The sequence below is a fragment of the Microsporum canis genome, genomic scaffold (genome assembly GCF_000151145.1).
Source record: "Microsporum canis CBS 113480 supercont1.1 genomic scaffold, whole genome shotgun sequence".
NCBI classification, from domain to species: domain Eukaryota; kingdom Fungi; phylum Ascomycota; class Eurotiomycetes; order Onygenales; family Arthrodermataceae; genus Microsporum; species Microsporum canis.
Window position 1 is genome coordinate 3,064,974 of NW_003299169.1, and position 24,467 is coordinate 3,089,440.

At 46.6% G+C, this 24,467-nt stretch overlaps 10 protein-coding genes across 10 annotated transcripts; 5 read left to right on the top strand and 5 right to left on the bottom strand.

The window, feature by feature from the left end:
• Positions 1 to 912: 912 nt before the first annotated feature.
• On the top strand, positions 913 to 3,166 carry MCYG_01125 (conserved hypothetical protein; the record flags this gene model as incomplete). The annotated part of the gene is made up of 5 exons (XM_002850975.1): positions 913 to 1,248; positions 1,428 to 1,527; positions 1,590 to 1,800; positions 1,874 to 1,995; positions 2,058 to 3,166. 5 exons carry the CDS (start codon positions 913 to 915, stop codon positions 3,164 to 3,166), a joined length of 1,878 nt encoding a protein of 625 aa, XP_002851021.1.
• Positions 3,167 to 3,645: 479 nt separating this feature from the next.
• On the bottom strand, positions 3,646 to 5,146 carry MCYG_01126 (tRNA (adenine-N(1)-)-methyltransferase; the record flags this gene model as incomplete). Its single annotated transcript, XM_002850976.1, has 4 exons — positions 3,646 to 4,614; positions 4,693 to 4,766; positions 4,835 to 4,984; positions 5,044 to 5,146. 4 exons carry the CDS (start codon positions 5,144 to 5,146, stop codon positions 3,646 to 3,648), a joined length of 1,296 nt encoding a protein of 431 aa, XP_002851022.1.
• A 302-nt stretch (positions 5,147 to 5,448) lies between these two features.
• Positions 5,449 to 7,307, top strand: MCYG_01127 (phosphatase DCR2; the record flags this gene model as incomplete). Its single annotated transcript, XM_002850977.1, has 3 exons — positions 5,449 to 5,499; positions 5,609 to 6,948; positions 7,049 to 7,307. The coding sequence occupies 3 exons, from the start codon at positions 5,449 to 5,451 to the stop codon at positions 7,305 to 7,307; spliced, it is 1,650 nt and encodes a 549-aa protein (XP_002851023.1).
• A 413-nt stretch (positions 7,308 to 7,720) lies between these two features.
• MCYG_01128 (conserved hypothetical protein) lies at positions 7,721 to 9,149 on the bottom strand (the record flags this gene model as incomplete). The annotated part of the gene is made up of 3 exons (XM_002850978.1): positions 7,721 to 8,267; positions 8,373 to 8,689; positions 8,895 to 9,149. 3 exons carry the CDS (start codon positions 9,147 to 9,149, stop codon positions 7,721 to 7,723), a joined length of 1,119 nt encoding a protein of 372 aa, XP_002851024.1.
• Positions 9,150 to 10,014: 865 nt separating this feature from the next.
• On the top strand, positions 10,015 to 11,054 carry MCYG_01129 (conserved hypothetical protein; the record flags this gene model as incomplete). Its single annotated transcript, XM_002850979.1, has 3 exons — positions 10,015 to 10,262; positions 10,329 to 10,628; positions 10,700 to 11,054. 3 exons carry the CDS (start codon positions 10,015 to 10,017, stop codon positions 11,052 to 11,054), a joined length of 903 nt encoding a protein of 300 aa, XP_002851025.1.
• A 528-nt stretch (positions 11,055 to 11,582) lies between these two features.
• MCYG_01130 (esterase) lies at positions 11,583 to 13,383 on the bottom strand (the record flags this gene model as incomplete). Its single annotated transcript, XM_002850980.1, has 4 exons — positions 11,583 to 11,848; positions 11,911 to 12,496; positions 12,554 to 12,773; positions 12,839 to 13,383. The coding sequence occupies 4 exons, from the start codon at positions 13,381 to 13,383 to the stop codon at positions 11,583 to 11,585; spliced, it is 1,617 nt and encodes a 538-aa protein (XP_002851026.1).
• Positions 13,384 to 13,629: 246 nt separating this feature from the next.
• On the top strand, positions 13,630 to 15,506 carry MCYG_01131 (conserved hypothetical protein; the record flags this gene model as incomplete). The annotated part of the gene is made up of 2 exons (XM_002850981.1): positions 13,630 to 14,276; positions 14,321 to 15,506. 2 exons carry the CDS (start codon positions 13,630 to 13,632, stop codon positions 15,504 to 15,506), a joined length of 1,833 nt encoding a protein of 610 aa, XP_002851027.1.
• A 375-nt stretch (positions 15,507 to 15,881) lies between these two features.
• On the bottom strand, positions 15,882 to 19,641 carry MCYG_01132 (CLAP1; the record flags this gene model as incomplete). The annotated part of the gene is made up of 2 exons (XM_002850982.1): positions 15,882 to 15,936; positions 16,106 to 19,641. 2 exons carry the CDS (start codon positions 19,639 to 19,641, stop codon positions 15,882 to 15,884), a joined length of 3,591 nt encoding a protein of 1,196 aa, XP_002851028.1.
• Positions 19,642 to 20,971: 1,330 nt separating this feature from the next.
• On the top strand, positions 20,972 to 21,995 carry MCYG_01133 (ACOB protein; the record flags this gene model as incomplete). The annotated part of the gene is made up of 2 exons (XM_002850983.1): positions 20,972 to 21,230; positions 21,301 to 21,995. The coding sequence occupies 2 exons, from the start codon at positions 20,972 to 20,974 to the stop codon at positions 21,993 to 21,995; spliced, it is 954 nt and encodes a 317-aa protein (XP_002851029.1).
• A 567-nt stretch (positions 21,996 to 22,562) lies between these two features.
• On the bottom strand, positions 22,563 to 23,829 carry MCYG_01134 (conserved hypothetical protein; the record flags this gene model as incomplete). Its single annotated transcript, XM_002850984.1, has 3 exons — positions 22,563 to 22,751; positions 22,859 to 23,612; positions 23,675 to 23,829. 3 exons carry the CDS (start codon positions 23,827 to 23,829, stop codon positions 22,563 to 22,565), a joined length of 1,098 nt encoding a protein of 365 aa, XP_002851030.1.
• Between the last annotated feature and the right edge of the window lie 638 nt (positions 23,830 to 24,467).

The following is a 24,467-nucleotide window of genomic DNA, read 5'->3' on the forward strand; positions in this document are numbered from 1 at the left end:
TTATCTCATGAATCTCTCTGGATCTGCCTCGTATCTTGCAGACATTGGTGTTCTGGTGAAGGTTGTGGAAATGGGAATTGGGCCAGGCCAACGGTGTGGAATGGAAATGTAAAGAAGCAAACGGATACAGCTCCTTTTATATAACAAGCCTTGCTCCTCGGGGTTTGAAGGCGAAGGGGAAAAGACAATAAAGGAATGATATGACTTTTCGATGTTTCACTGCCTTCTTATGCGGCTTGATAGATAAAACTCAGCTCCGGTGACACGTAGCATGCCATGTTCGAGATACATATTTATCTCTGACGCAATGTGGATGTCAAAGTTGACTATCTGGACCTTATACATACTATGTAGCATATGATCTGTGGATGTGAGTCTAAGTATGATATACATACATAATATGTACATATACGGGGCCAACCCTTGTCTCTGAGCCAGATGCTTCGATATATTACGGGCGTAGACCAGCCAAACAACTCTTCGCATGAACAAGAACTTGCCGTATCATCTCACCGAGAGGCCCCCTTTTTTTTTTCATCCACCACATCCCGTATAGACTAGGGCCAGGGGTGTCGGAGCCGTTGGTGTCTGCTTCTCCCTGGCTCCGCCCAAGGTTCCAAGAGCAAAGCCAGGGATCTCGACGGTGCCACTCTTCACCAAACCCACTGCTGGCCCTCGGGTTCGCGTTTCCACTCTCCCATGGATCGGATTTATCGGCATTTTAAAGGTAAAAAAAAAGAAAAAGATATAAAGCGACGATGCGTGTGTGTATACGGAGTAAGAGAGGCAAGATTGGGATGATTCATCGAATGGAGAATCCCGGCTTCTTTCTCTCTTTCTTTTCTTCCTCTTCTTTCATCTCTTTTAGTTACTCTGTAGAGAGAGAGGTGGCGGCGAAAGATATACGTCCTCATGGCAGGCTTGAAGGACTCTGCAGTGACGGTGGCCGGACAGGAAACGAGCCGCGATGAAGCAGCGACGGGGGTGAAAGCGTCCTCGTCTTCTCTTGACGGGAGCACGGATTATTCAGCTAGGACGGAGGAGCCCAAGATGCATATCAGCGACGAGAGGGAGGCAGTGGGCGTTAGCTCAGAGAATGATAATAATAATACGGCACCTTCAGACGAGAGGCGAGACGGACAAGAAGAACAAGAAGACCACGATCGAAGAAAAGATGAAGACCCAGCCGTCTCGACCGAGCCGAAGATGTCGAAGAGCAAAGTCTCTCTCATCATGCTTGCTCTCTGTGTGAGTCGTTGGTCCATTTTTTCCGTCCTCAGTATAGAAGTCATCCTCATGCTCATGCTCATTGACTGGTATATTTTATAGTTAGCCACCCTCCTTGCGGCTCTGGACATAGTAAGGCTTCTTTCTTCCCTTCGTACCTTTTGGCAAGCTTTTCTTTGGCTGAATCGAAACGCCCATAGACGATCGTCACAACTGCGCTACCAACCATAGCGAGAGAGTTTAACACCTCGCAGGCTGATTATGCCTGGGTCGGCTCTGCATACCTCCTTGGAGCAGCCTGTATGTGTGATATTCATGACACTCGTCTTTGTCCTTTTTTGATATTGACTTGTTATCCCCAGCGTCGACTCCATCATGGGGGAAGGTCAGCGACATATTCGGCCGCAAGCCTGTTCTGCTAGCTGCAAATGTTGTCTTCTTGATCGGTTCACTGCTCTGCGGCGTGAGTATTAACATCAAGATGTTGATCGGCAGCCGTGTAATTCAAGGAGTAGGAGGCGGAGGCCTTCTTACTCTCGTGAATATCTGTGTGAGTGATCTCTTCAGCATGAGGTTCGTCGCCATCCTTTCTTCCTCTTTAATTGTTTGGTTTTGCGATGTGTAAAGAGACTTATGCTCCGCGCAGAACTCGAAGCCTGTATTTTGGTATCATTGGCATAGTCTGGGCTGTGTCTGGCATCATTGGGCCTGTCATCGGCGGCCTCATGACGCAGTATACCACCTGGCGCTGGTGCTTTTATATCAATCGTGAGTTCTTACGTTGTCTCCAGCCTGACAGATGTGCCGTTGGTGTTGACGATAAAAATTAGTACCCATTGACGGAGTTGCTTTTCTGATCATATTCTTCTTCCTTGAGCTCCACACGCCCACCACCCCATTACTAGCTGGTCTCCGTGCCATTGACTGGCTTGGCTCTCTCGCCGTCGTTGGCGGTACCGTGATGTTTCTCATCGGCCTCGAGTACGGCGGAGAGTCTTATCCCTGGTCTTCTCCTACAGTCATATGCCTTATAGTCTTCGGGATAGTGACATGGGGCATCTTTATTCTTATTCAGTGGAAGGTTTCCCGCTTCCCTGTCATGCCACTGTGGCTCTTTACCCAGAGGTCGACTCTCGCCTCATACGGGACTGTTCTCATACACGGAGCCATCTATACCAGTGGAAGCTTCTTCCTACCGCTATACTTCCAAGCCGTTCTCGGAGAGACACCGTTAAAGTCCGGCATACTCCTCTTTCCTAACGTGATAGCAGTCTCCATCGTCTCTGCCGTTACGGGTATCTTCATTCGCAAAACCGGCCTATATCGTCCACCAATTTGGTTCGGAACGACAATTCTAGTCATTGGAACTGGACTATATATTGACCTGCCATCTCATAGGTCATTAGTGAAGATTATCCTCTACCAATTAGTGGCTGGAATGGGTATCGGTCCTAACTTTCAGGCCCCAATTATCGCTCTCCAGAGCCATATAAACCCCAGCGATATTGCCACAGCTACAGCCTCCATTGCCTTCTGCAGAAATCTCGCGAGTAGCATCTCCGTGGTAATAGGTGGTGTCATTATCCAGAACCAACTTCAGGAAAACATTCTAAAGATTCAAGATGTCTTAAGCCCAGAGACCTTGGAGTCATTGCATGGAGTCTCGGCAGGCGCATCGGTTCACATCATCCAGTCTCTTCCACCAGATGAAAAGTCCCCGGTTCTTGACGCTTATACCAGAAGTTTCCGTACCATGTGGATATTCTATACAGCCCTCGCCGCCCTCGGTTTCCTCGTTAGCTTGCTTCTGCAAAAGAAGAAACTTAACAAGGAACATGAAGTTACCAAGACAGGGCTTGATGTTCAGGAACGAGCAAGGAAGGAAAGGTTGCAAATGGAGAATGACGCAAAGAATGACAGAAATAATAAGGCAGCGTGATGTCGTGTTTGCCACTGTTGTACTTTTCAATTTGTTCCAGGCGGTATTGAAATCTTCTGATACCCTTCAGCCGACTGGCGATCCTGCTGTTACTTTTTAGGAGCTGGCAGACCGTTAATAGACCCTACATATATTTATTTCTCGGGCGACACCTCATCTACATCAATACCGCTGGCGTTTTTTATAGATGTACATATATTACCTGTTATTAATTTATAAAAGCCACTATATATTCGGGGAATAACAACTGAACTCGATCTAATTGAACTTTTTTATTTACGCAGTGATGACAAGGTGAAAGTTTTTATCTGATAAGATTAACTTTTTCAGTTAAGCTTAATTTGATTTATCCCAAAAATAGAAACGTGTTATTCTTCCAAACTTATTCTTGACCTTCTTTTAACTCATCAAGCTCTATAGATACAATCATCACTAGTAATACACCTAATAATAGTACAGTATATATATGCAAAAACCTGCTAAACCCTCCCCATTCTCCATATGCCAACGAATCCACCGCCCACTATCCTTTCGCCAACTTTGGGCCGGCAAACCATTACATGCTTCACGGACTGGTTTTCTTGCCCACTACCCCCCTTTAAGTGTGTGCTGGTGCCGTCTTCACTTACAGGGTGAGGTTGGCACTCGTCAAGCGAAGTCTCTATCAGATCATTCTCAGCCTCGCTCGATGAAGCTTCGGTCTCACCCTGAGATTTCATGCTGGCCCTAATAACGGCTGAGCGAACATCCCATAGCCTCCCACCGCTAATCCCCATACCCAGCTCCACAGCCTTTGTGAAGACAAATGGGAGATTCTGATCCCGAATCAACTGAACGCAATCGCCTATCTGGGTGATACTCGGCACAAAAACAGCTAGTACGCCATCTGTTTTAAGAACGCGCGCAACTTCCGGAATGCGCTTCTCTGCCGATGGCATATCTAGTAGGGCATAGGACAAAAACGGCTTTAGCTTCTCATGGGGCGGAAGTTTCGAGCTTCGGGTTTCAATTTGGTGCTGAATCCAGTTCTCTGCACTGGATACGTAGAAATCCACGCTCCCAGTGTAAATGCCTCTTCTGAACCCGCGTACAACCTTTTCAGCGTGCGATGAAACCTTGGGTGATATTTCAACGGTGTGAAGAATGGCATTGCGCTTAGCTCTCCATGCATCCCAATCTTTCTGTTTAGCGTTCTCCTCCTCGGTGCTTTCGGTTGTGTTAGGAGTGCGATCCTGCGCATTGAGGATTGTTCGTTGGGTGGCTTGTGGAATGGGTGGAGGGCGTGTATTCGCTCCATTTATAGCTCTTGCAAGGTGTAATGTCAGAGATCCATGGCCTGTACCGGCTTCAAGAATCTCCAGCGGTTCACCATGCTGTTCATCACTCTTTGGAGGTGATGTGTGGATGTCTAAGAGCGAAACTATGAGGCTTGCATCTGCTGCATACACCTACTAGCAGCAATTAATCAGTTATATATAACCTCAGAACAGACAAATGTTATTCTCTGTTCCCGGGGGTGGTTTTACCGGTGTAACGAGCCGTCGAGTTAGGGAAACATATTCTTCAAGTGTAGGCTGGGTTATTCGGAAGTCGCCACGAGCTATAAAAATTGGTGATTAACATTCTGAACTGTGTCCTACACTCCTGGTAGTAGATTAGGATAAATACCATTGTGTGTCCTTACAACATCTCTAACACTTTTACCAATGATGTTATTATGCTCAATAAACCCGCCGCGCACGTCTGTTCTTTTGTCTTTTGCCAGTGGTGTCGTCAACGTTACGCCCTTCGTTGTGTTTAATATCACCCTATCACCCTCTTCGGGGTACGAGTCAGTATATGGCTAGCTTTGACCTTTCAGGGCATACTTAGAATACCTTGAAATATCCGAAAATTGGTATCAATTGACCGTGCATGACCTATTAAGGAGGGCCCGGAAGTTGTGAAAAGCCGACGAGGGAGATACGAAGCGGATGCCATTAGTTCTATCAATCCCTTGGACCAAAAATATAGAATAAGTTTGTCGCTTGCAAAGCCGCAAAAGCTCTCAAGGTTGGAAACCCAAAAAAAAAAAAAAGCTACGGCGAATAGTAACTCCGACCCGAGCGCCGTTGCTGGAAGAGCAACCGTGATCAATTTCCCGTTTGATAAAATATAAAACGACAAACATCAAGCCTTCGCTGTCAACACTCGATGGCTTCTTGAAGTTCTCTTTTTTTCGTTTTTGAGGACTCACACGATGCACACAAACCTAGGATCTGTCCTGTTTTTTAAAAGCCTTCATGCACCCAGAACGAGCTAGAGGTATCCTGATCTCCTGGTATTATCTTGAGGTGAAAAGGGAGCTGTAGGAAAGATGAATCGCCGAATCGTAAATATTACCCCCTTTTTGCTTATAGTTTTGTCATTGTTCTGTCTAAGCTGATTAAATATGTATTTTAGATCCGAACTATCATCCAACTTGGTATTCTAACTGTCACAGTTATCATCCTCATCATCATTCTTGACAGCCAGATACGAGTCCTTCCAGCTTCGATACATGACCACCTACCATCCCATCACCCCGGCCTCGTCCTTACAGAACTTACGATAGCAACTTGTTCCACCTTAAATGTGTTTTCAAGTTGCACCTTAGACCCGAAAATATGGCATCGCATCGAAAAGGATCTATATCTTGGTCAGGGGTGGACCTCGAAAGCATACTTGCATGTGCAGCGAAAGAAGGGGACAGAGCTTCTTCCAACGGATAAGATTGTTGTTGACCTAAAAATGGGCAGGCTGGACCCTGGTGCCGGAACTGATAAAAAATGGGAATCAAGGCCTGGAGGTATTTGGATACTGAGGCAACCACACTCAATCGATTCGCAAAAGTCCATTACATCTGTAGATGTTTTGTTTGGTCCGGATGCTGTTGACCCTCGGCCTAACTGGGAGTTAAAGGATATTCCCCTCCTGTTAGATTCTAAGAGCGAGGCAAGGTTGACCATAAGGCGAGGGCAGGGCGGGAAGATTGAACAACCAGTCCCGAGAATTAGAAAAGATGGAAAATTTAAAATTATGCAAGCCGCTGATTTACACCTGGCTACGGGCCTTGGGCATTGTCGGGATCCGGTTCCAAAGGTAGATGAGGATAAATGCGAGGCAGATCCTAGGACACTGGAGTTTATTGATAAGCTACTGGATGAAGAAAAGCCAGATCTGGTGGTGTTAAGCGGCGATCAGGTCAATGGCGACACGGCACCGGATACCGAAACAGCAATATACAAATTTGCCGATCTTTTCATCAAGCATAAAATTCCGTATGCTGCTATATTCGGGAATCATGATGACGAAGGAAACCTTGATCGGCGTTCACAAATGGCTCTCATGCAACATCTACCCTACAGTCTCTCTAAACCAGGGCCTGAAGAAATAGACGGCGTTGGAAATTATATTGTGGAAGTCCTCGGAAAAGGGTCATCTTCTGCTTCAGCACTAACGCTTTACCTCCTCGACACCCACAAATATACTCCTGATGAGAGAAAATATCCTGGATACGACTGGCTGAAACGAAGTCAGATAAAGTGGTTTAGGTCAACAGCTGAAGGACTTCGAACGGCACATAAAAAATATACACACATCCACATGAACTTAGCATTCATCCATATCCCTTTGCCGGAATATCGAAACACCGAAAACTTCTTTGCCGGAAACTGGACTGAGCCGCCAACAGCTCCTACTTATAATTCCGGATTTAAAGATGCTTTAGTGGAGGAGAATGTGGTCATTGTCAGTTGTGGACAGTAAGTGAAGTCAATTCACTTGGACCTATTGAATGTCCCTTCAGCGATGATCTGTTCAATATGTATCCCCTTTGGAAGGCGACACTAACAATTACTTTAGTGACCACGTAAACGACTATTGCATGCTTGAGAAAGATAAAAATGGTCAACCAGCACTATGGATGTGCTATGGTGGTGGTGCTGGATTTGGTGGATACGGCGGATACAATGACTACGTCCGCCGTATTAGGTTCTTTGATATCGACATGAATGAGGCTCGAATTATGTCGTATAAGCGACTTGAATGGGGTAGAACTCAAGAACGAATCGATGAAACCATGCTAGTCGATGCCGGTAGAACAGTTGGACCAGGCAATTGACTTACAAAACCAGGCTAGCCTTCCAACATAAGTTATATCTTTGGTTGGAATGGTTCTTTTATAAAGGTTGCCCTCGATTTATGTTTTTCAGCACTTTCTATCGTGTTTATGAAACCCATTCCTCGGCAATACTTTCGGCTTCTTACGCATATTATGGATTTTATTTATGTTACTTATATAATTCTTCTACCTTTGGGATTTCCTTGGGCGCTGGGAATCTGTTATAGTATTGCTTGTTGGCTGGGTTGCTCACTCGGAGTCTTGCGGATAGGAGATATTATACTTTGACGGCATTTCATACTTATTAGAGATAAATGCCTACGATCATTGTCATAATATATACTATACAGACATATTCATTTCGGCGCTCTGATGGGATGATTATGACCAGTTAATATTAATTATCAATTCCGTTACCACCACTTTTCGAAGAACACTCTTTCCTTCCCCTCTGATTTTCTGTCGCCTAGGATGTTCTGTAGTTCTTTGGCAATGCTATCAGTCATGCTCGGAGGACCGCAAATATAGCATACGGTACCATTCCTAATTTCTTCGTTTTCGCCGATGGCTCTACGCAAATCTTCTACCCCGATGCGACGATCAAAGGTGGTTATTCGATTATCCAAGTCTGATATATCAGAGCGAAGGTTGGTCGTACACCCGTCTCCGCTTTCTGAGGACATGTTTGTGATGAACAGTTGTATGTCGAGGGGATTATTGTTCTCGCCCCCTTCATCCCAGTTGCGAAGGATACGTTGAAGACGGTCTAGGAACAAAATTTGAAATGCTGGGCTAGTTAATACATTATTTCCAGCCTTACTTGGTATCATCCTATCTATAGGTATGGTGGGAGGAGATTTCGATTGTGAAGGGACTTTGGTCGAGTACAAAAGATGAACCATTGAAGATGGAAGGCTTGAGCGTGTCTGGTGGATATATGATATCATTGATATAAGCGGGCTGGTCATTCAAGTTAGCTAACGCTCCGGAATATCTCTCTTATGAAAGATGGATGAGGAGCAGATCGTAGGTAAGGAACAAAACTATAAGAGAGGAGAGCCATACTTTATACCCACGCCACCGGCCACTAATACAATTTTTTTGATCTCGTCAAAGGACATTCCATTTGGCGGAGGCCAGACGAAATTACCTCCAACCCTGACTTTAACTGGAGTATTTAATATAAGCTCAACAGGCTGCCAAAACCACTTCGCTGCCGGGTTAGTCGGTGAAAACTGAACGGCCAACTCAAGGTAGGGTAAAGAGCTATTACTGTCGTCCGTAGCGGCATTGGTGGTTGGCTGGGGAGAGGCGTCTTGAGGGGTGGATGTTATCGTGAATCCGCCAGCATGTTTGATATTAGGAATATGAACATCTAGCCACTGTCCAGGCAAGAATCTCAGAGGAGGGTACTGCTTATTTGGGAACTAGATATTGGCATATGGGAGGTTAGTACATTATAGATATTCAAACATCCGGGTATATAAGGCCCGCCTTGAGGCAGGCGAATAGACCAAATCTATCTCGGCCTAATCAGATACTCTTGGTACCAGTAATTGATGGATAAACGACAAGGTGCCACCATACACTCTCAGAATTCCCCCCAGACCAGTCAAGTGAGTCACAACTGGAAATTATGTTGAATCGGACAAGGCGAATGGTCGGGTTGATCTGGGATATATGGTATACCTTAAGCTGGTAGAATGAGCTCTGTCGAGGCTGTCCTGCTGTCCGCAGTTCGTGGGGCTTGCTTTTTTGCACTTCCAGCATGGTAGTATAACTTCTAGGGGTAGTGTAAAGATATGAAAGATATCTTAAGCGGTATAATCGAGGACGTGCCATGCCTTTCAATGATTAGTTCTAATCAACTTACATCTTCATCCTCATCTTGATATTAATAGATTACATAATTAAAGCTTATTTAGGATCGGATTTACTTTAATACCCTCAAACTATTTTTAGTGACAAAATATACTTTTTAGGTACTTTCAACATCAAACAAAAGATTAAAGATATTAAGAACAAACCAGGAAGAAATGACAGAAACCAATATCTGCAACAGTTATACCAGAGTTATTGATGGTTCAGGCTCTGGCTCTCGTCTTAGCGCCAGGCAGTGCTTTGAGGTGGAGAAACAAAGCCCTCGTTCGGCCCCAGACAGGGATTGGAGCACTTCGCTTTGCTTAGTGTGTGATGGGGGTGCAGGAAACCCCTGGTTCTAGCATCATCATTGGTGGGAGTCGACAGAGGTCATCACATCAATCAGGCTGCACGTCAAGGATTTGCGACTCCCGTTGCATGAGCCAACCAAAGCGCGCAGAGGTGGTCCGGGAAGAATGGGCGCTTACATTACATCAAAGCGACTGCGCGACCTTAAGTCGGCCTCCTCTTAACTTCTTTTTCTTTCGACCTCTTCTTCTCTCCAACTAACTAGTTATCGGATCGTGGACTTGAGAGAACTAAATGACGAGAGTCTAGCCACCAGCGTTCGCCTTCACGGCCGATACCATCAGTCAGACTTCCCCTCCTCTTCGCGAAGGCTGCTCAGTTTTGTGTTCGCTGTCCAGGTCATTCACGGAGACGTCGTTTTGAACGAGACAGACCGGTAGAGGCTATTGCGCAATACACACTATTTTGTTGATTATATATACTCCTGCGGCTGGCTATTTCACCCAAGTCTTGCGCACCCTGCTCGTCGACCGCAAATATGGGTGGAATAGGGTGTTTCTTACCTCGAACATACCGGTCTCAACTGGCATTCAAAATACTTCTGGCCTGTGAACTTCCTCTAACAATTGGGATTTTAACGCTTACTGGAATTGCGGCTCCTGACCTATATCGTACAAGGCTCTGGCAAGATGGTGCAGACAATGGCTTCAACAGCTCTCCAGACGAGAAAGTATATGCGTTTGCCAACTATAGACCATATACCACCCCTAGGCCATGGAGTTCGTTGTATGTATCCTTGGACGGGCCCATCGAAATACCTGTTGGCTGACACATTTCATTCCCGTTGAATAGTACCACCAGTTTCAATCTCGTTATAACCGTCCTCAGTTTGTTCTTTTTCCTTACAAAAACACCAATGTTTGTGATGGATGTATTTTATCCACCACTATCAGTGCTAGTTCATGGTATTTGTGTCTTACTCTACTCGATCGCTGCTTCCTTCCAAGCTGCGAGCGACACAAGCGACCCTAAGCACCCACAAAATGGACCACCATGGTATATTACGAAGAACTGCAATGTAGCATCGCTTCACACAAATGTCAACTACTGCAAGCAGGCCAAAGCGACCTTCGCTCTTACAATAGTCTTAATGTTTGTTACCTCCTTGTCCTTATACCGTACCATACCCAATAAATAAGCTCAACTAATCTTGGCCTTTGTAGATTCCTTTTCAGCTGTCAGTTGATATTGGCAGCTGTCTCTTGCTTCCCGACCGAAGAAGACCGAGAGAAGAAGAAACTTAGCGACGAACGAAAGTCAACGCTGGCAGAGCTCAAGTCATTGAAATCGCCACTCAACCCAGACGGGAAGATGACATTCCCTCTCACAACCCCACGAACCACCGCCTTCAATAAGCTTGAAGGGAACTCGGACTTACCCTTGCGCGACCGTTCCGACAGTTATTCGACGATGCCGCACGAGGAGGAGACCCAAGGGATGTTTAGACGACCTGAACAACCCGAGGCACAAATGTATTTCCCACCACCGCCTATGGCAGCTACAAAGGGCAAGGCATAGACGGCAAGAAATGCAACCCTTGTAACCCTGTGAAGGAGGTTTGATGATATACCCAAAAATGACTTCTATGCTGGTGTACTCCCACCACCTCTCCAACCTCTTCCAGCCAGATATGTTTACTTTTAAATACCCCTATCTATATGTGCTTTTTATTGGAATTTTCCTCACAGCTACTACGCATCTTTCTATCCTTCAACTATTCCCTTGGCATTTTTCTTTGCTCCTAGTGACTTAATATCCCATATTCGAGCTTTATTATCGGAATATATATATATTGACGGAAGTGTGTTCGGGATAATTGGGACTGGCACTCATTAACTCTCAACGTTACTTGATCAAATGACTTTTGATGCGCTCGTTTTTATCTACGGCTGTGACTGAATACAGCAACATAATAACCTCGCTTCTCTCTAGGGTAAATCTGGCCTTAAAGTAACTCAAACGGACTATTTATTGATGCAAAGAAGGATAACTGGAATATACATTCCGTTCTGACCGCAGCGTCAGCTCTTCGATGCTTTTACAAATTTAAGCACCATTCTTTGGGTCAGCAATGATCTCCTGCAAAATCTGACATCGGCGGTTGGTCTCCCAATAGTCCCTTTCTTTCTTCCACCCGTCAAGGGTTATATTGAAAATGGTCTCGCTATGGCCATAGGTAGGGAAATCTTCGAGGCTAGGGAATTTCTTCTTATTCTTTCCATCAGTGATGAATCGCCGCACATGTTCCTGGAATTCTCTCGCAAGCCTAACACTGGTAACTGGAGTGGTTGTATTATCTTGGTAGAAGTAATCTGGTCATTCGCAAAGTGAGTTGAAGGTTTCAATATATTTACTTAGGTGAAAGGGCACTCACAACTTTGGTCTAACGCGTGAGTTGCTGGTGGAACTGACATGACATATCTCTGAGCCTTTTGAGCATATGCCTTGGCGGTATAATAGGCGTTGCAGGCATATGATATGTCTGTTACCCAGTCCCACCCAAGTTTGGCCGGAAGGTCTGGAGGGTACGAATAGAGCGACTGTATCTTCTGGACAGTTTCGTCAGAGGCGTGGGGTATCGTTCCACGAACTAGGTAAGGGAACAGCTCTGGCATATGGTCCGGTGGCGCCTGTCCTAAGCCTTCGAGGGCCATGTTGCTAACGGCAAGTTTTGACACTCTTTGGTTATGTCTTCCTCTTCTCAGGGTGGTATGAAGCAGATCTGTGATATATTTACCATCCACAACTGGTGTAAATCCGGGGCCTGGGCCTAAAGCGCCGGTTTTGCCATCTGTTACATTGACGAGGAGGTATTCATTTGCCTTGAAGAGATCCTTTTCTGGCAGCTTTCTTAAACAGTCAACAGAGTCACAGTTTGCTGCCTTTAGAACCGAGTCAAAAACAGCTTGACGACGACTAGGATCCCGTCGTGGCCAAACACCTGGAGATGCTATGAAGGCCTGAATCTCCGTGTTAGCTATAACAATGCATAATATACCAGAGCTTCAAGGCATTACCCGATTGAAGGGAAGGTCTTCCATTCCATCTTTGGCAACAAGTAGGAGGTCAATCATCCCTGCTCCAGCACTCTCCCCAAACGCAGTGATCTTTCGAGGGTCCCCTCCAAATTTAGATATATATTTGCGAGTCCATTGCAAAGCTGTCAGCGTGTCGTGCAATCCCACGTTGGCCTCTATATCTTCCGAAGCAGACGAGCTCCATCCATATAATCCCATCCTAGACACAGCTGTTAGGGGGGGTTTTTTTTGCAAGTATCTCGGGATCCACGCTAACAAACATACCGATAATTGCTAGCAACGTAGATAAATTTCTGTGTAGATCGGTCCATGTCCTCGAAGAGACCACTGCCGTCACCACTGATCCTGTTGAGGTCTTTACTTCCATACGCATATCCACTTCCATGTATCCAGTGGATCACCGGAACGTTGTCTCCTTCCCTGATTCCTTCCGGGACTTTCACGTTGAGGAACAAACAATCCTCATGGCCCCAGGACCTCGAGGGGAGACCCTGTGGAGGAAATATATTTGGAATAGCGCTCACACAGTCTGTCGCAAACATTGGAGCAGAGCCATTCTTGACTCCTGGTTCCCTTGGGGGAGGAGTCTTTGGGCGCCTGAATCTCAGGTGGCCAACGGGAGGCTGAGCAAAGCGAATGTTGTTGTAGTTTGCATATTCGAGGCCGCTGGAGGTCGTGTTAACATGGGTTGGAGCGTGTATGGCATATCCAAGGTTGACTTGAGGGAAATGAGTGGCATCTTGATGCGGGTATCCAGCTGCGGCGGAAAGGGAGGAGAAAGCAAGGGACAAGACGTAGCTTGCCAACATATTGTTCGAACTTGGATGTTTTATAATGAATAGCATGAAGGACGGGAAGAAAAAACATTTCCGTATTTATACACAGCGTTGCCCTGGGGTATCATATATCCATGTTCTTAACAGCACCGCCAGGGGTTGTGGTGTATCCAGCCTTGCTATGTAGTAACTCCAGCTCAGCGCATCAGGAGTGGCTGTGGACCGCGCGGTTTATACGAAGGACAAGGACTTCCAAATATAACTATACGGATATCAAAAATGAACTTGCTTCAAAGCGGAGGGAATATTGCTCCGTCCAAAGAACAGAGAGAACTGGTTGTCCGCCGAAGCAGCAGTCTCTGGCTCTCTCTGCGCGAAGCCACAAGCCACCAGAAGCCTCCTACTGCTAATATACCAGATATCAGCCAGGGACTTCGACAAGTCCCCAGCTTCACAGAGACTCATCATAAAACTCATGCGACTTCGACTAGTATTTTTCTCTTCGCCAAAGGGACCGTAACGTGGTCGACGACGGACGCATCTGGCTGTGCAGCTCCCAGTTCCTTGGGCAAGACGACAGAATGCAGCATCAGTAGGCCGCTGGAGGAAGACTTCAGTCGCCTGGCTGAGACAAGAGAACTTGAACAGAGTTTCCTCTTGGGCATAAGGGATGCTACCCCTTGCAGCATAGACGAGAGCCATGGGCTGAGACGGTGGCCTGGCAGTGAGGGTGATTACACGGAAGAGAGCAATTATGTGACGGTGCTGGCTCTGGCATGGGCGTATATTCTCTCCAGCCTCTGGGTAGAGTCACAGAATGGCCGGATGAGATATACAGACGAGAAGGCACCGGTTTCATCCCCCTCAGCCGCAGTGGACGGCGGAACTCTTGCAGTGTGCAGTGATACTCCGCCAGCTACGAGATGGTGGTCGGCAGTGGGCAAGGCTGGGTGGCCTCAGTTATTGCTAGCGATATTGAATACCAACCACCATGGGCAACACGCCTCACTAGCAGCATGAGATTGACTATATATGGACCCTCAGGCACCCAGCCCACCACCGAATGTCCTGGGTCATATCAAAGCTTTACATATCTCAGGGACTTTTGCCTCCAACGCGACCTTGTGGAGCAGGCGAAAGCTGCCCTAGCAGCGGCCCTCATGTTCCCTTCTCATGCACACCTTCGAGTCCCTCTCGCGCTTCCAGCTCCGATGTACATGGATACACAGCCTAGCGCTGAGACAGAAACCTCTCAACTACAAAGTCAAGCCCTCGAAGATTCATTTAAGGTGCTACCAAATCTTATGACCATAAGCTCTGCTGCTACTGGGATTACTGCAGCCCTTTGCAGTGTCTTCTTTGAGCCGTCAATTCCCTGCAACCTATGTAGCGAATGGTTAGAGCCCTTTTTCACAATCATTTCTTCCCTGGATACGCGTCAACTAACAGCCATGTGCATGTTACGAAGACCGTCTATCGGAGGTTGGTGGCTAGGAAGTGCGATCACCGGTCTTCACAGATACATCTTACAAGAGGCTCGAAGCGGTACACCTCTTGTGAACCTACCCTCCTGGTGGTGGACCCAGGTACCCCAGTCTTACTTATGCTCTCCATGCTTAAACCCTATAGACGGGCACGATTCGTTCATATCTCGTCAGAAGGAGGCCGTCTTACTCTATCTATCCCAAGATTCATGGAGCTATTCCCCACCATGGAAACCACCTGGAAAAGTTACAATAAATGATTCTCACATAGTGGTCCAGGAACACGCCCGCTGCACTGGACATTTTCTCTCTTACCTGTCATGGTCGTGGCTCACCGCAGATGGTTTCTGTGTCCCAGATGCAGGCTATTCGTCTTGGGGGAGCGCCCCAGAGACATATGACCACTCAGCGTGTTCGGGTAATGTGATGACTCCCGACTTGGGAAAAATGTCTCAGGAGGCGTCAAAAGCCTGTTCTCGAATGATATTCTGGGGTCTATGGCAGCAAGGAAGTGCAACTCATGACCGAGAATTATATCAATCTCTGAAAGCATGGATAGACATGAGCCCGGATTCTGAAGATGATTCCGAGGAAGATGACTTGGAATCTGGTGACTCAATTGGCAAGCCAGAGAACGCGGAGAAAATTCTAAATTGGCTTGTTATAAAGTGAACTTGATCGAAACAAAATTAAATGTGCTGGCTGTAGTAAACGCAGAAGAAATAAACTTGTATTGAGGATATGGGGTAGATTATAACTGGGTAAGTAACACGCCTTCGAAAATGACTGTTTAAGCCGTCATTTTTCAATTCCTCCGCGCACGTCGAGAACCCAAGATACGGATATAGATAGAGACAAGAGTAACTAAAATACTCAAGGTGCTGCAGAGCCATCTACTCTAGTTAGTGCCCAAGAGATCTTTTAGTATTCTTAGATATTATCTACTATGGGAAGTGTTGAATTGTATTACCAATGTTCATACGAAGCGACATACACAGTGGAAACATTGAACTATCTTTAAATGCCCTTTTATAGTTAATTGGTCGATCAGTAGCCTGTTTGAAATGAAGATGTAATAACCATGACTGTGATTTCGACACAGCTAAAATATGTATGTGGTCGTTAAAGAGAAAATGGAATATGCAATGCAATGCATATGCAAACCATCACATGAAGATATTGCTAGAACGCATTATCCAGATATGCCCCGTACTCCTGGCAGAGATAAGAGACACTAAAACCCATTGTCCACTGTTTGTAATGGAACATACCCGTCTTCCTCTGTAGTATGGCTTCGCTTGCCCATAATTCGAGACATAAATCCAAAGGCACCGGCCCAGCTATTCTTTGTGGAGGATATTGGCGATGCGAAGGGAGACTTCTTCCACCATTTCCCGCCTTTCCGGTAGGCCTGGCCTGTAGAGTCTATCAAGCCCTCATCAACTTCTCTTTCCAGGCGTTCAATCTTGAGCCAGCGCGGTCGTGCCCAGAACTTGAGGAGGAGGCTGCTAACAACTACACTGACACTTGAGGCTGCCATGGCAGCCCCAGCAGCCATGGGGTGAAGTGAGACCCCACCAAAGGGTAGGAATAGCCCCATTGCAAATGGTATTCCTATAGCGTTGTATACGCACGCCCAGAGAAGGTTGAGCTTGATACGGTTAAAGATGGATCTCGATAGACAGAGACTTTCGGGGACGGAGAGTAGATCCTCTGGCCTCATTAGAACAATGTCGGCTGCTTCCATAGCGACCTCTGTACCAGAAGAGAGTGCAATTCCAACTGAAGCGGTTGCCAGAGCAGGTGAGTCGTTGATGCCATCTCCAACCATGGCAATAGGGTACTCGGATGTTTGAAGTTCATTTATTATCGACTGTTTTTCTAGAGGGCCGACTGAAGCGTGGATGGCGTTTGAGGGTATGCCAACCTCATTTGCAACGGCGAGTGCGGTGTTATACGTGTCTCCAGTCACAAGGGAAGTCGTCAGGCCCATGCGGTGCAGGGCTGCAACAGCGGCCTTTGCAGAGGGCTTGATAGAATCTTGCAGCCAGAGTGTACCAGCATACTGGCCGCTAATAGCAACATGGATGACTGTTGCGGTTTTCAAAGCATCTGATTTCATTCTTGGTTTTTGGAGATCTTGATCCGCAGAATCAGGTATCTTGATTCCCTTCGAGCGAATGAAAACTGCATTTCCGACGTGAGCGCTATATCGTAGGTGTTCGGAGCCGGACGAGGGCTCAACAGTGGCGGAAACCCCTTTACCAACGTTGGCTTCAAAGTCGACCACAGCACCATCGAGGGGGTCGTCGTCTGATATACCTGATTCAGACTTGGCTTTTGAAACTATGGTTTTCCCGATTGGGTGTTCACTAGTCATTTCCGTTAGGCCTACAATTACCCACCATAGTCGGCGTTGCCATTCGTTTGTAGACCACGTATGTTCCATTCTAGCCTCTGCGACATTTGTTTTGCCCATAGTAATGGTTCCAGTCTTGTCGAATATAACATGCTTGATTTTGGTAGCAGCTTCCAGCGCTGCACCGCCTTTAACCAAGATGCCGTGTTCAGCACCGACACCGGTACCGACCATAACTGCAGTTGGAGTGCTGAGACCAAGAGCACAGGGGCATGCGAAAACAATAACGGATATACAGATCTTCAGGCAGACCATCAGTGTTCCTCCACTGCCTTCAACAAGGAAGATCTTTGGCGGGTGAGGGAGGAGATGGCTTAGAATCATCCATCCGATAAAGGTGACGAAGCCCAATGTGATAATGGTGGGAACAAAATATCCGGCAACGGTATCCGCCATTCTCTGAATAGGAGCGCGATTAGTCTGTGCTTCCTGAACCAGCTTAACAATCTGGCTGAGCTGTGTATCTCTGCCAGCCCTTGTTACACGGAAATCTGCCCATCCGGTGCCGTTGACTGTACCGGCAATTACATGGTGCCCCGTAGTTTTGTTAATGGGAATAGCTTCACCTGTTACCATGCTCTCGTCGACGTACATTTCACCGCGAATAACGACACCGTCCGCGGCAATTTTATCACCGGGTCGGATGCACACAATATCACCAACTTGAATAAGCTCGGTGGGGATGACCTTTTGCGCCGTTTGGACAGCTGCTGCAGTGGATTCGGGCTTGTCCGCGGAGCTTGAAGTAGTTATTTTCTTCCAGCCTTCAGCAGCCTTTTCAGCAGCAACAGGGTCATCATAAATCGTTGCCATGGAGGGAGTAAGAGACATGAGTCGCGAGAGGGCGCGTGATGTTTGCCCTTTGGCTCGGTTTTCCAGCCATCGCCCTAGCGTGATGAAAGTTATGAGCATTGTGCTGGTCTCAAAGACGGTGCTTGGTTTGGTATGTGGCGGTAGAAGCACGGAGACGAGAATCGCTAATATGCTGAAGGAGAAGGCAAGAGAGGTGCTAAGCATAATTAGGACATCCATGGTTGGAGCACGATGCCTTAACGATTTGAAAGCAGCGCGATAAAATCGGAGGCCGATTCCAAACTGGACAGGTATTGTAAGGGCCATACAGGCGACATCTCCAAGGAACAGCCCAGGAATGAGCTCCACGCTACCGAAGTCGAGAAAGTGTAGATACATGGGGAAGATCATGCTTATTAGCATGACGGGAATGGCAAATGATAATGAAATAATAAATGCCTTTCTCCACTCCTGAATCTCCCTGGTCTTCGCAAGAGATTCAAGTTGAGCATTGTTATCATCGGATTCCATAAGGAGGGCATTGTAGCCAGCGTCTTCGAACACTTTGATCACGGATCGAATTCCTATTTGAGACGGGTTGAATGACACGGATGCCTGTGAATTTGACAGCCGAACGCTAGCTGACAGGATCCCTGGGGTTTTAATAAGAGCGCCCTCTAACGCAGCTGCTGAGGCTGCGTCAGGCACTCCATAGAGGTTCAAGTTGAGAGACGTAGAAGACGTGGTGTGAATGGAAGTGTCTGGCTCAGAGATGAGAACTCGGACATCAAATCCGGCATCCTCGATACACTCCGAGATCTTAGATGTGGGAAGAACGGACGGGTCATGAACAATGACAGCACGCTCCGCTAGCAGACTTATATTAAAACGGATCAGGCCCGGAAGTCCTGTAACGGCGTTATCCACAGCAGAAGTACAGGCGCCGCACGTCATCCCTTCAATAGAAATTGTAGTCTTCATCTGTGCAGACAGCTTTCTTGGTGGTGTGCTTCCTGGGGAATCTGAATCGGAAGTTTTTGATTCTATGACACTTGCATCAAATCCTCTGTCCTCGATGATCTCTGTGATCTGCGCAGCAGTTATTACAGAAGGATCATGGACTACGACAGCCCTTTCTGATAGTAGAGATACTGTAGCTGATTCGACTCCTGATACACCCGTAAATCCTCCCTCCACGGCGGATGTACAAGCACCACACGTCATTCCCTGGACGGAGAGCGTCGTTGTACATTGTGGGGGTTTCGAAGGTTTCCTTTGGCTATCATCTGTTTTCTGTGGTATATCCGTACTCAAAACCTCTGCATCAAAACCACGATCCTCGATCAACTCTGCAACTTTCTCAGCTGACAAGACGTCTAGATCATGTTGTACCACTGCTCTCCCCATCATCAAGCTGACAGACACATCTCCAGCGCCGCTGATGCCCTGGAATGCTGATTCTACCGCTGATGTACAGGCGCCGCATGTCATTCCATCAACTTTAACGGTGGTGGTCGCCATGTGAACTGCTCGTGCGGCGTCTGCAATGACAGGTCCTGTACTACTTCCAGAGACAGGTGGTATAGAGCGCGTCATCATGTACAGGGTCGCAGGTGGTGTTTAATCCAGGGACATATGGATAGATGTTGAGAAGATTGGGACGTTGAGTTCGTTTGCGGAGCGTTATACGGGAACCTGCCAGCCGCTCTCTCTAAGGCTGCGATCGTGATCAACAGAAGTATTGGTCAAGGCTCTGGAGACAGAAGATAAGGATGGGTCGGAAATATATCCTCAGATATCATAACATGGCTGCGTGATGAGGGAGAAGACAGGGGGGAATACCCAAAATAGCAAAGGGTGAGTCTCAGTGTCGTGGAAAGTCTGGGGAGGGAAAAAAACGCGCGCAGTTTATTAATTTCATCAATGATGAAGAGGCAGCTGACTCAGCATCCGGCCCGAACCATGCTTTATTCTTCGTTTCTTTTTATATCGTGCAGAAGTGCGATGCAACCCACTCAAACGCTTGATCCCTGGGGAAGTTAGCCGGGAGACACGGATGAAGGGATGGGCGACAGGCTCTCGCAGTCGCTCTACCTCACATTTGACTTCTCGACTCTGTTCTCCGTGTCTGGAGTTCGGAGTCGGAGGAGGCAAAGTCGAAAGAACAGAGGGCACAGAGGTCGCAGATGGAACAGGGGCTTTCAGCGACCAAAACGCTGATCGTTGGCTTGATTGGCTGGAGTCTCTTCAACCTTGCCCTGTCAATTCCATATTCGAGCCTATCCATGGAACCCGGTATTACTGCAGGATGTACTATGTACTATGTATATATTATTAGTGCGTTTTTACTCGGAATTCTAGGTGATTCGTAAGATTGCTTCTTTCAACACGTTCCTGTTTCTACCGAGCTGTAACCTGTCAGAGCATAACTTCACTATATATCCCTCGCTTTCTATCCCCCCTGAAGATGCCCATCTCTTCTCTTCTCTTCTCTCCTTTATATTCTATATATAGCACTGACACAACGTCTTATCTCAACTGCGATCAGATAAGATTGCTTGTGGATTACGAGTTTATCGTGATTACGTAATATATCACCTGATTTAATTAATAAAATTAAATTTACACTGTTTGCATAAAATTCGGCATAAAGTTAATCCCCCATATAATTACCACGTGACTTTATTGTTCTTTATTATATAATCAAATGCTATGCTGACCTCATTAAAGATATGAGAGAAAGAGAAAGATACCAACAGCTTGACTTCATTTGTCCTTCACTTGATAAGAATAAGCAAGCGGGTTTTGTGGTTGTTAGGTGTGACCTGTTAGCACTGCTGTTGATCATACAGTAATCGGGATTAAAACCTATATACTATTGCTACCTCTATTCATCCCGTTGATTCCTACACGATATAATAACGGCATGGATCAATCACAGAAACCGTCCCTTGGAGCATTGCAACCATTTATCCACCTGGCGAACTCATCTACATCTCACAGTCCGCGATTCATTGCTAATATCATTACAAATGCTACCTCTGCTCCAAATACCTTCATATTTGCCGAGCTACTTGAGACCCAAGCAGTCCAATCATTGGCACACCCGGACACGCCTGAAGAATACCGATCTTATATAAAACTACTAGAGATATTCGCTTGGGGGTCATGGGAAGAATATCATGGTGAGCCTTTACATAAGAGAGGCAGGATAAAACTCCTACATGTGTTTGCTAATAGCTTTTGGTTTTATAGCAACTCCCAGTCTCCCCGCCCTGAGCGAACCCCAAGCATTGAAGCTCCGTCTTCTATCTCTCCTCACTCTCTCTACCACAAATAATCCGCTTACATATCCCATTGTTATGAAATCACTGTCCCTCAAAGACCATGTGGAACTTGAGTCCCTCGTGACAAAGGCAATATACTCCTCCCTCATCTCTGCGCGTCTATCTCCTACAACGACCCCGCCTACCATAAACGTCACTTCTGTGGCTCCTCTTCGTGATGTCCGCCCTCAAGCAGTCGATGGGATGATATCAACACTCACAGAATGGCAAGGGCGATGCCAGCAAGCGATCGAGGGGATCGAAGCAGAGATTAACACAATAAAAGCCGATGCGGCAAAGAAGCGAGCAATGGAAAAAGACAGGAGCTATCGTTTTGAGAAAAGTGTCGCAGGCTGGTACGGAGATCAAGATGAGGGCGAGGGTGGTAATAGCTCAAAGGAGTCTCGGGCCCAAAAACCTTTTAGCAAAGAAACTTCGCTCGGCGGCAGTGCAGCCAATGCAGCCAGACGGTTTTTCGGGGGCGGAAATTCTTCCAAGGGGAATAAGCGGGAGTTTCATGCTACAGGAGGCTATTCAGCTAACGACCAGGATAGCATGGAAGTAGACCCTTCGACCCATCCAAGGTCGATGAAGGCTAAACTCGAGGCACAGAACGTTTGTTAGGCGAACTGTTCTAAAGCAAGCTATTTGATGACTCTGAGCATAGGCTGGTATACACGAGACATAGAAATTAATGACAGCAAAGAATCTGAACCCAGCATTTGACTATAAAGTATTACATTATGTAAAGGGCAAGGACGAAAATTTCGAACAGGTCATAATAGATAAAATGCAAGAAAATTTGAAATGAAACCAAATTTAGGGTGGGAGGCGTTATTAAGGGTATCTCAGGAAGCTAGAATGGGGTTGATAAATACTGGGCAAAAACTGGGACAATTTGACAATTCAAGTCATCGACAGCCACCCAGGAAATGAGGTTCTGCTGCTGTCGTAGCAACACGAGATATCATAAAGACATAAACGCTAGGAAACACCATACCTTACGCCAATGCTTGGAGGGAAAAACAAATGAAAACGGACAACGAACACATGAGACAGGAAGGAAAAGCAAAGATAGTGGTGTCGCAATAAACATAGGAAAGGACTCCAAATGAACGCCATAGCCGGTTGGAAAATATCGAAGAAAGGAGAGAGAAAAATGAAGACGTAGAAAAGATAGCCTGTATGCCTCTACAGGCGGGTTCCTGGTACAAGGATAAAGAGCAAGCAAAGTGCAAGCGCAATGACCACAGCAAGGAATAGAGATACCGAAGCTCGTTTGACCAGAAGAGCTCGAACGTATGGTTCTCTGATCCGGGTCCAGTTCATGAACGTGTATTCGCTCAGTCCCGCGAGGGCAAGGACAGGGTCGATCTTGTACTGGTAAGAGGAAAGGAAGTATGCAGCAATTGAGAATGGTAGGATTACCTAGTAGAAATGTTAATAACCAGCCGTCTTATGAAAAGGTGAACAACGCTAAAACATACCCAGCAACGGGTGTTCCGTGGAGTGTCTGTTAGGATAACAAAGAATCCTGCCCAGAATCCTGCTCCAAAGCTGACGAGGGCAATGACTAGGCGAGCGAGAATACTTGGTGGGACTAAATTGCCGAGTGCCTTGGCTTGGAGGAAACCCGGGAAAGCATCCCGTTCCATAGCTTGGAAAACGTAGTCCTTTGCTGTATCGAAAACCTCAGGGTCATCTCTACCTTCTTCCTCAATCATGTGAACGATCTCACCCACGATGCTATCTGGTAAAACAACCTCGCGTTCGGAACCGGGTAGTAAGTATGTGTATAGGATTCTCACTGCACTTGCTCGAATGTCTGAGCGAGCAACTGTATGGCCTGGGGAGCTTGTGTCGTTGCCGTTGCTGTTACCGTTGCCATGGGAGATGCCATTCAAAGCGGTGCTAATACGTCGAGCTTGGCTAGGTAAAGAACCTCGTCTTCTCGAATATTCGGATTCCTCGCTGTTTCTCATAGAACTCTGGCCCTCAGAACGCAGAAAGGCTGACAGCCGCTGGTCAGAATTCTCGAGTTCACTATGTGCGTTGCCACGTCCATTGACAGCCATGTTTGTGAATTCATTTCCATCTCCCGGAATTGCGCCTCGGTGTCGTTGAGAGGCAGTAGAAGGTCGGCTGTCAAATTTCTCGGGTTCTGGTGTCTCGAGTAGAACTGAACGACGTAGTTCGCGGACATAGTGACGGCATAGAGACATGTGTTGAGATACGTCAAGCCTATAGTGTATGAGCCATGAGTAATCCAGTTCGCATAACATATCAAGGGAGCAAAGGCATACCAGAAATCGAGGTAGTCAACAGAGCATTGCTGGTCTCTCATGTAGATGTAGAATGAGAACAAGTCAACAGGCGCAAGAGTCCGTCTTCCCAGGACTTCTAGGAGGGTTGGGAGCCTGTTGCGGTACTCATTCTCAAGAAGAGATGGCGCCGACATGGTTATTAAATCACAAAACAATGAGGAAGAACTGTTGTCAAAGTAAAAGGATGTTTATAGACAGCTTCACCCAGAGGCTTGCCTGTGATTCCCTTGAGCGATCTTGGTTCAGTTTGTTGTTAAAAATCACACCGACTCCCAACGGCTTAAAATAACGCGTTGAGACAACAGAAACAGCACAAGTTCACCGGGCGCAAGGAAAGATCTAAAATGAAGGACAGCTTGAACACAAGTATCAAGAGAGAGAAAAAGAAGAAGAACCAATCCTCTTATGTGTGAACAAGAGCATCTCCTCCGTGAAGAAAGATGGTTCCTCCTTTTGAACGTTTTGTGGCTTCAAGGAGGTTGGAAATTCTTGATTGGGCAATTTCGCATTATCTTTATTCCGGTTAAATTTAACGCTTGGGCCGGCAAGGGGCAAACCAAAGAAAAAGAAAGCAAAAAGCAAGCAGAACCATGGACAGGATGAACCTACATGATGCATGCCAACTACTAGTAAAGACAGAATTCTCAGGATCCAAACATGTGGTAATATAAAATAGTTTAACATCCATCGCCAGAAACCGTACCTCCCTGCGCCAGACTGAGCCCCAAATCTCCATTAAACCAAGTGTGTAGCTATACATTAATCGTAAAGG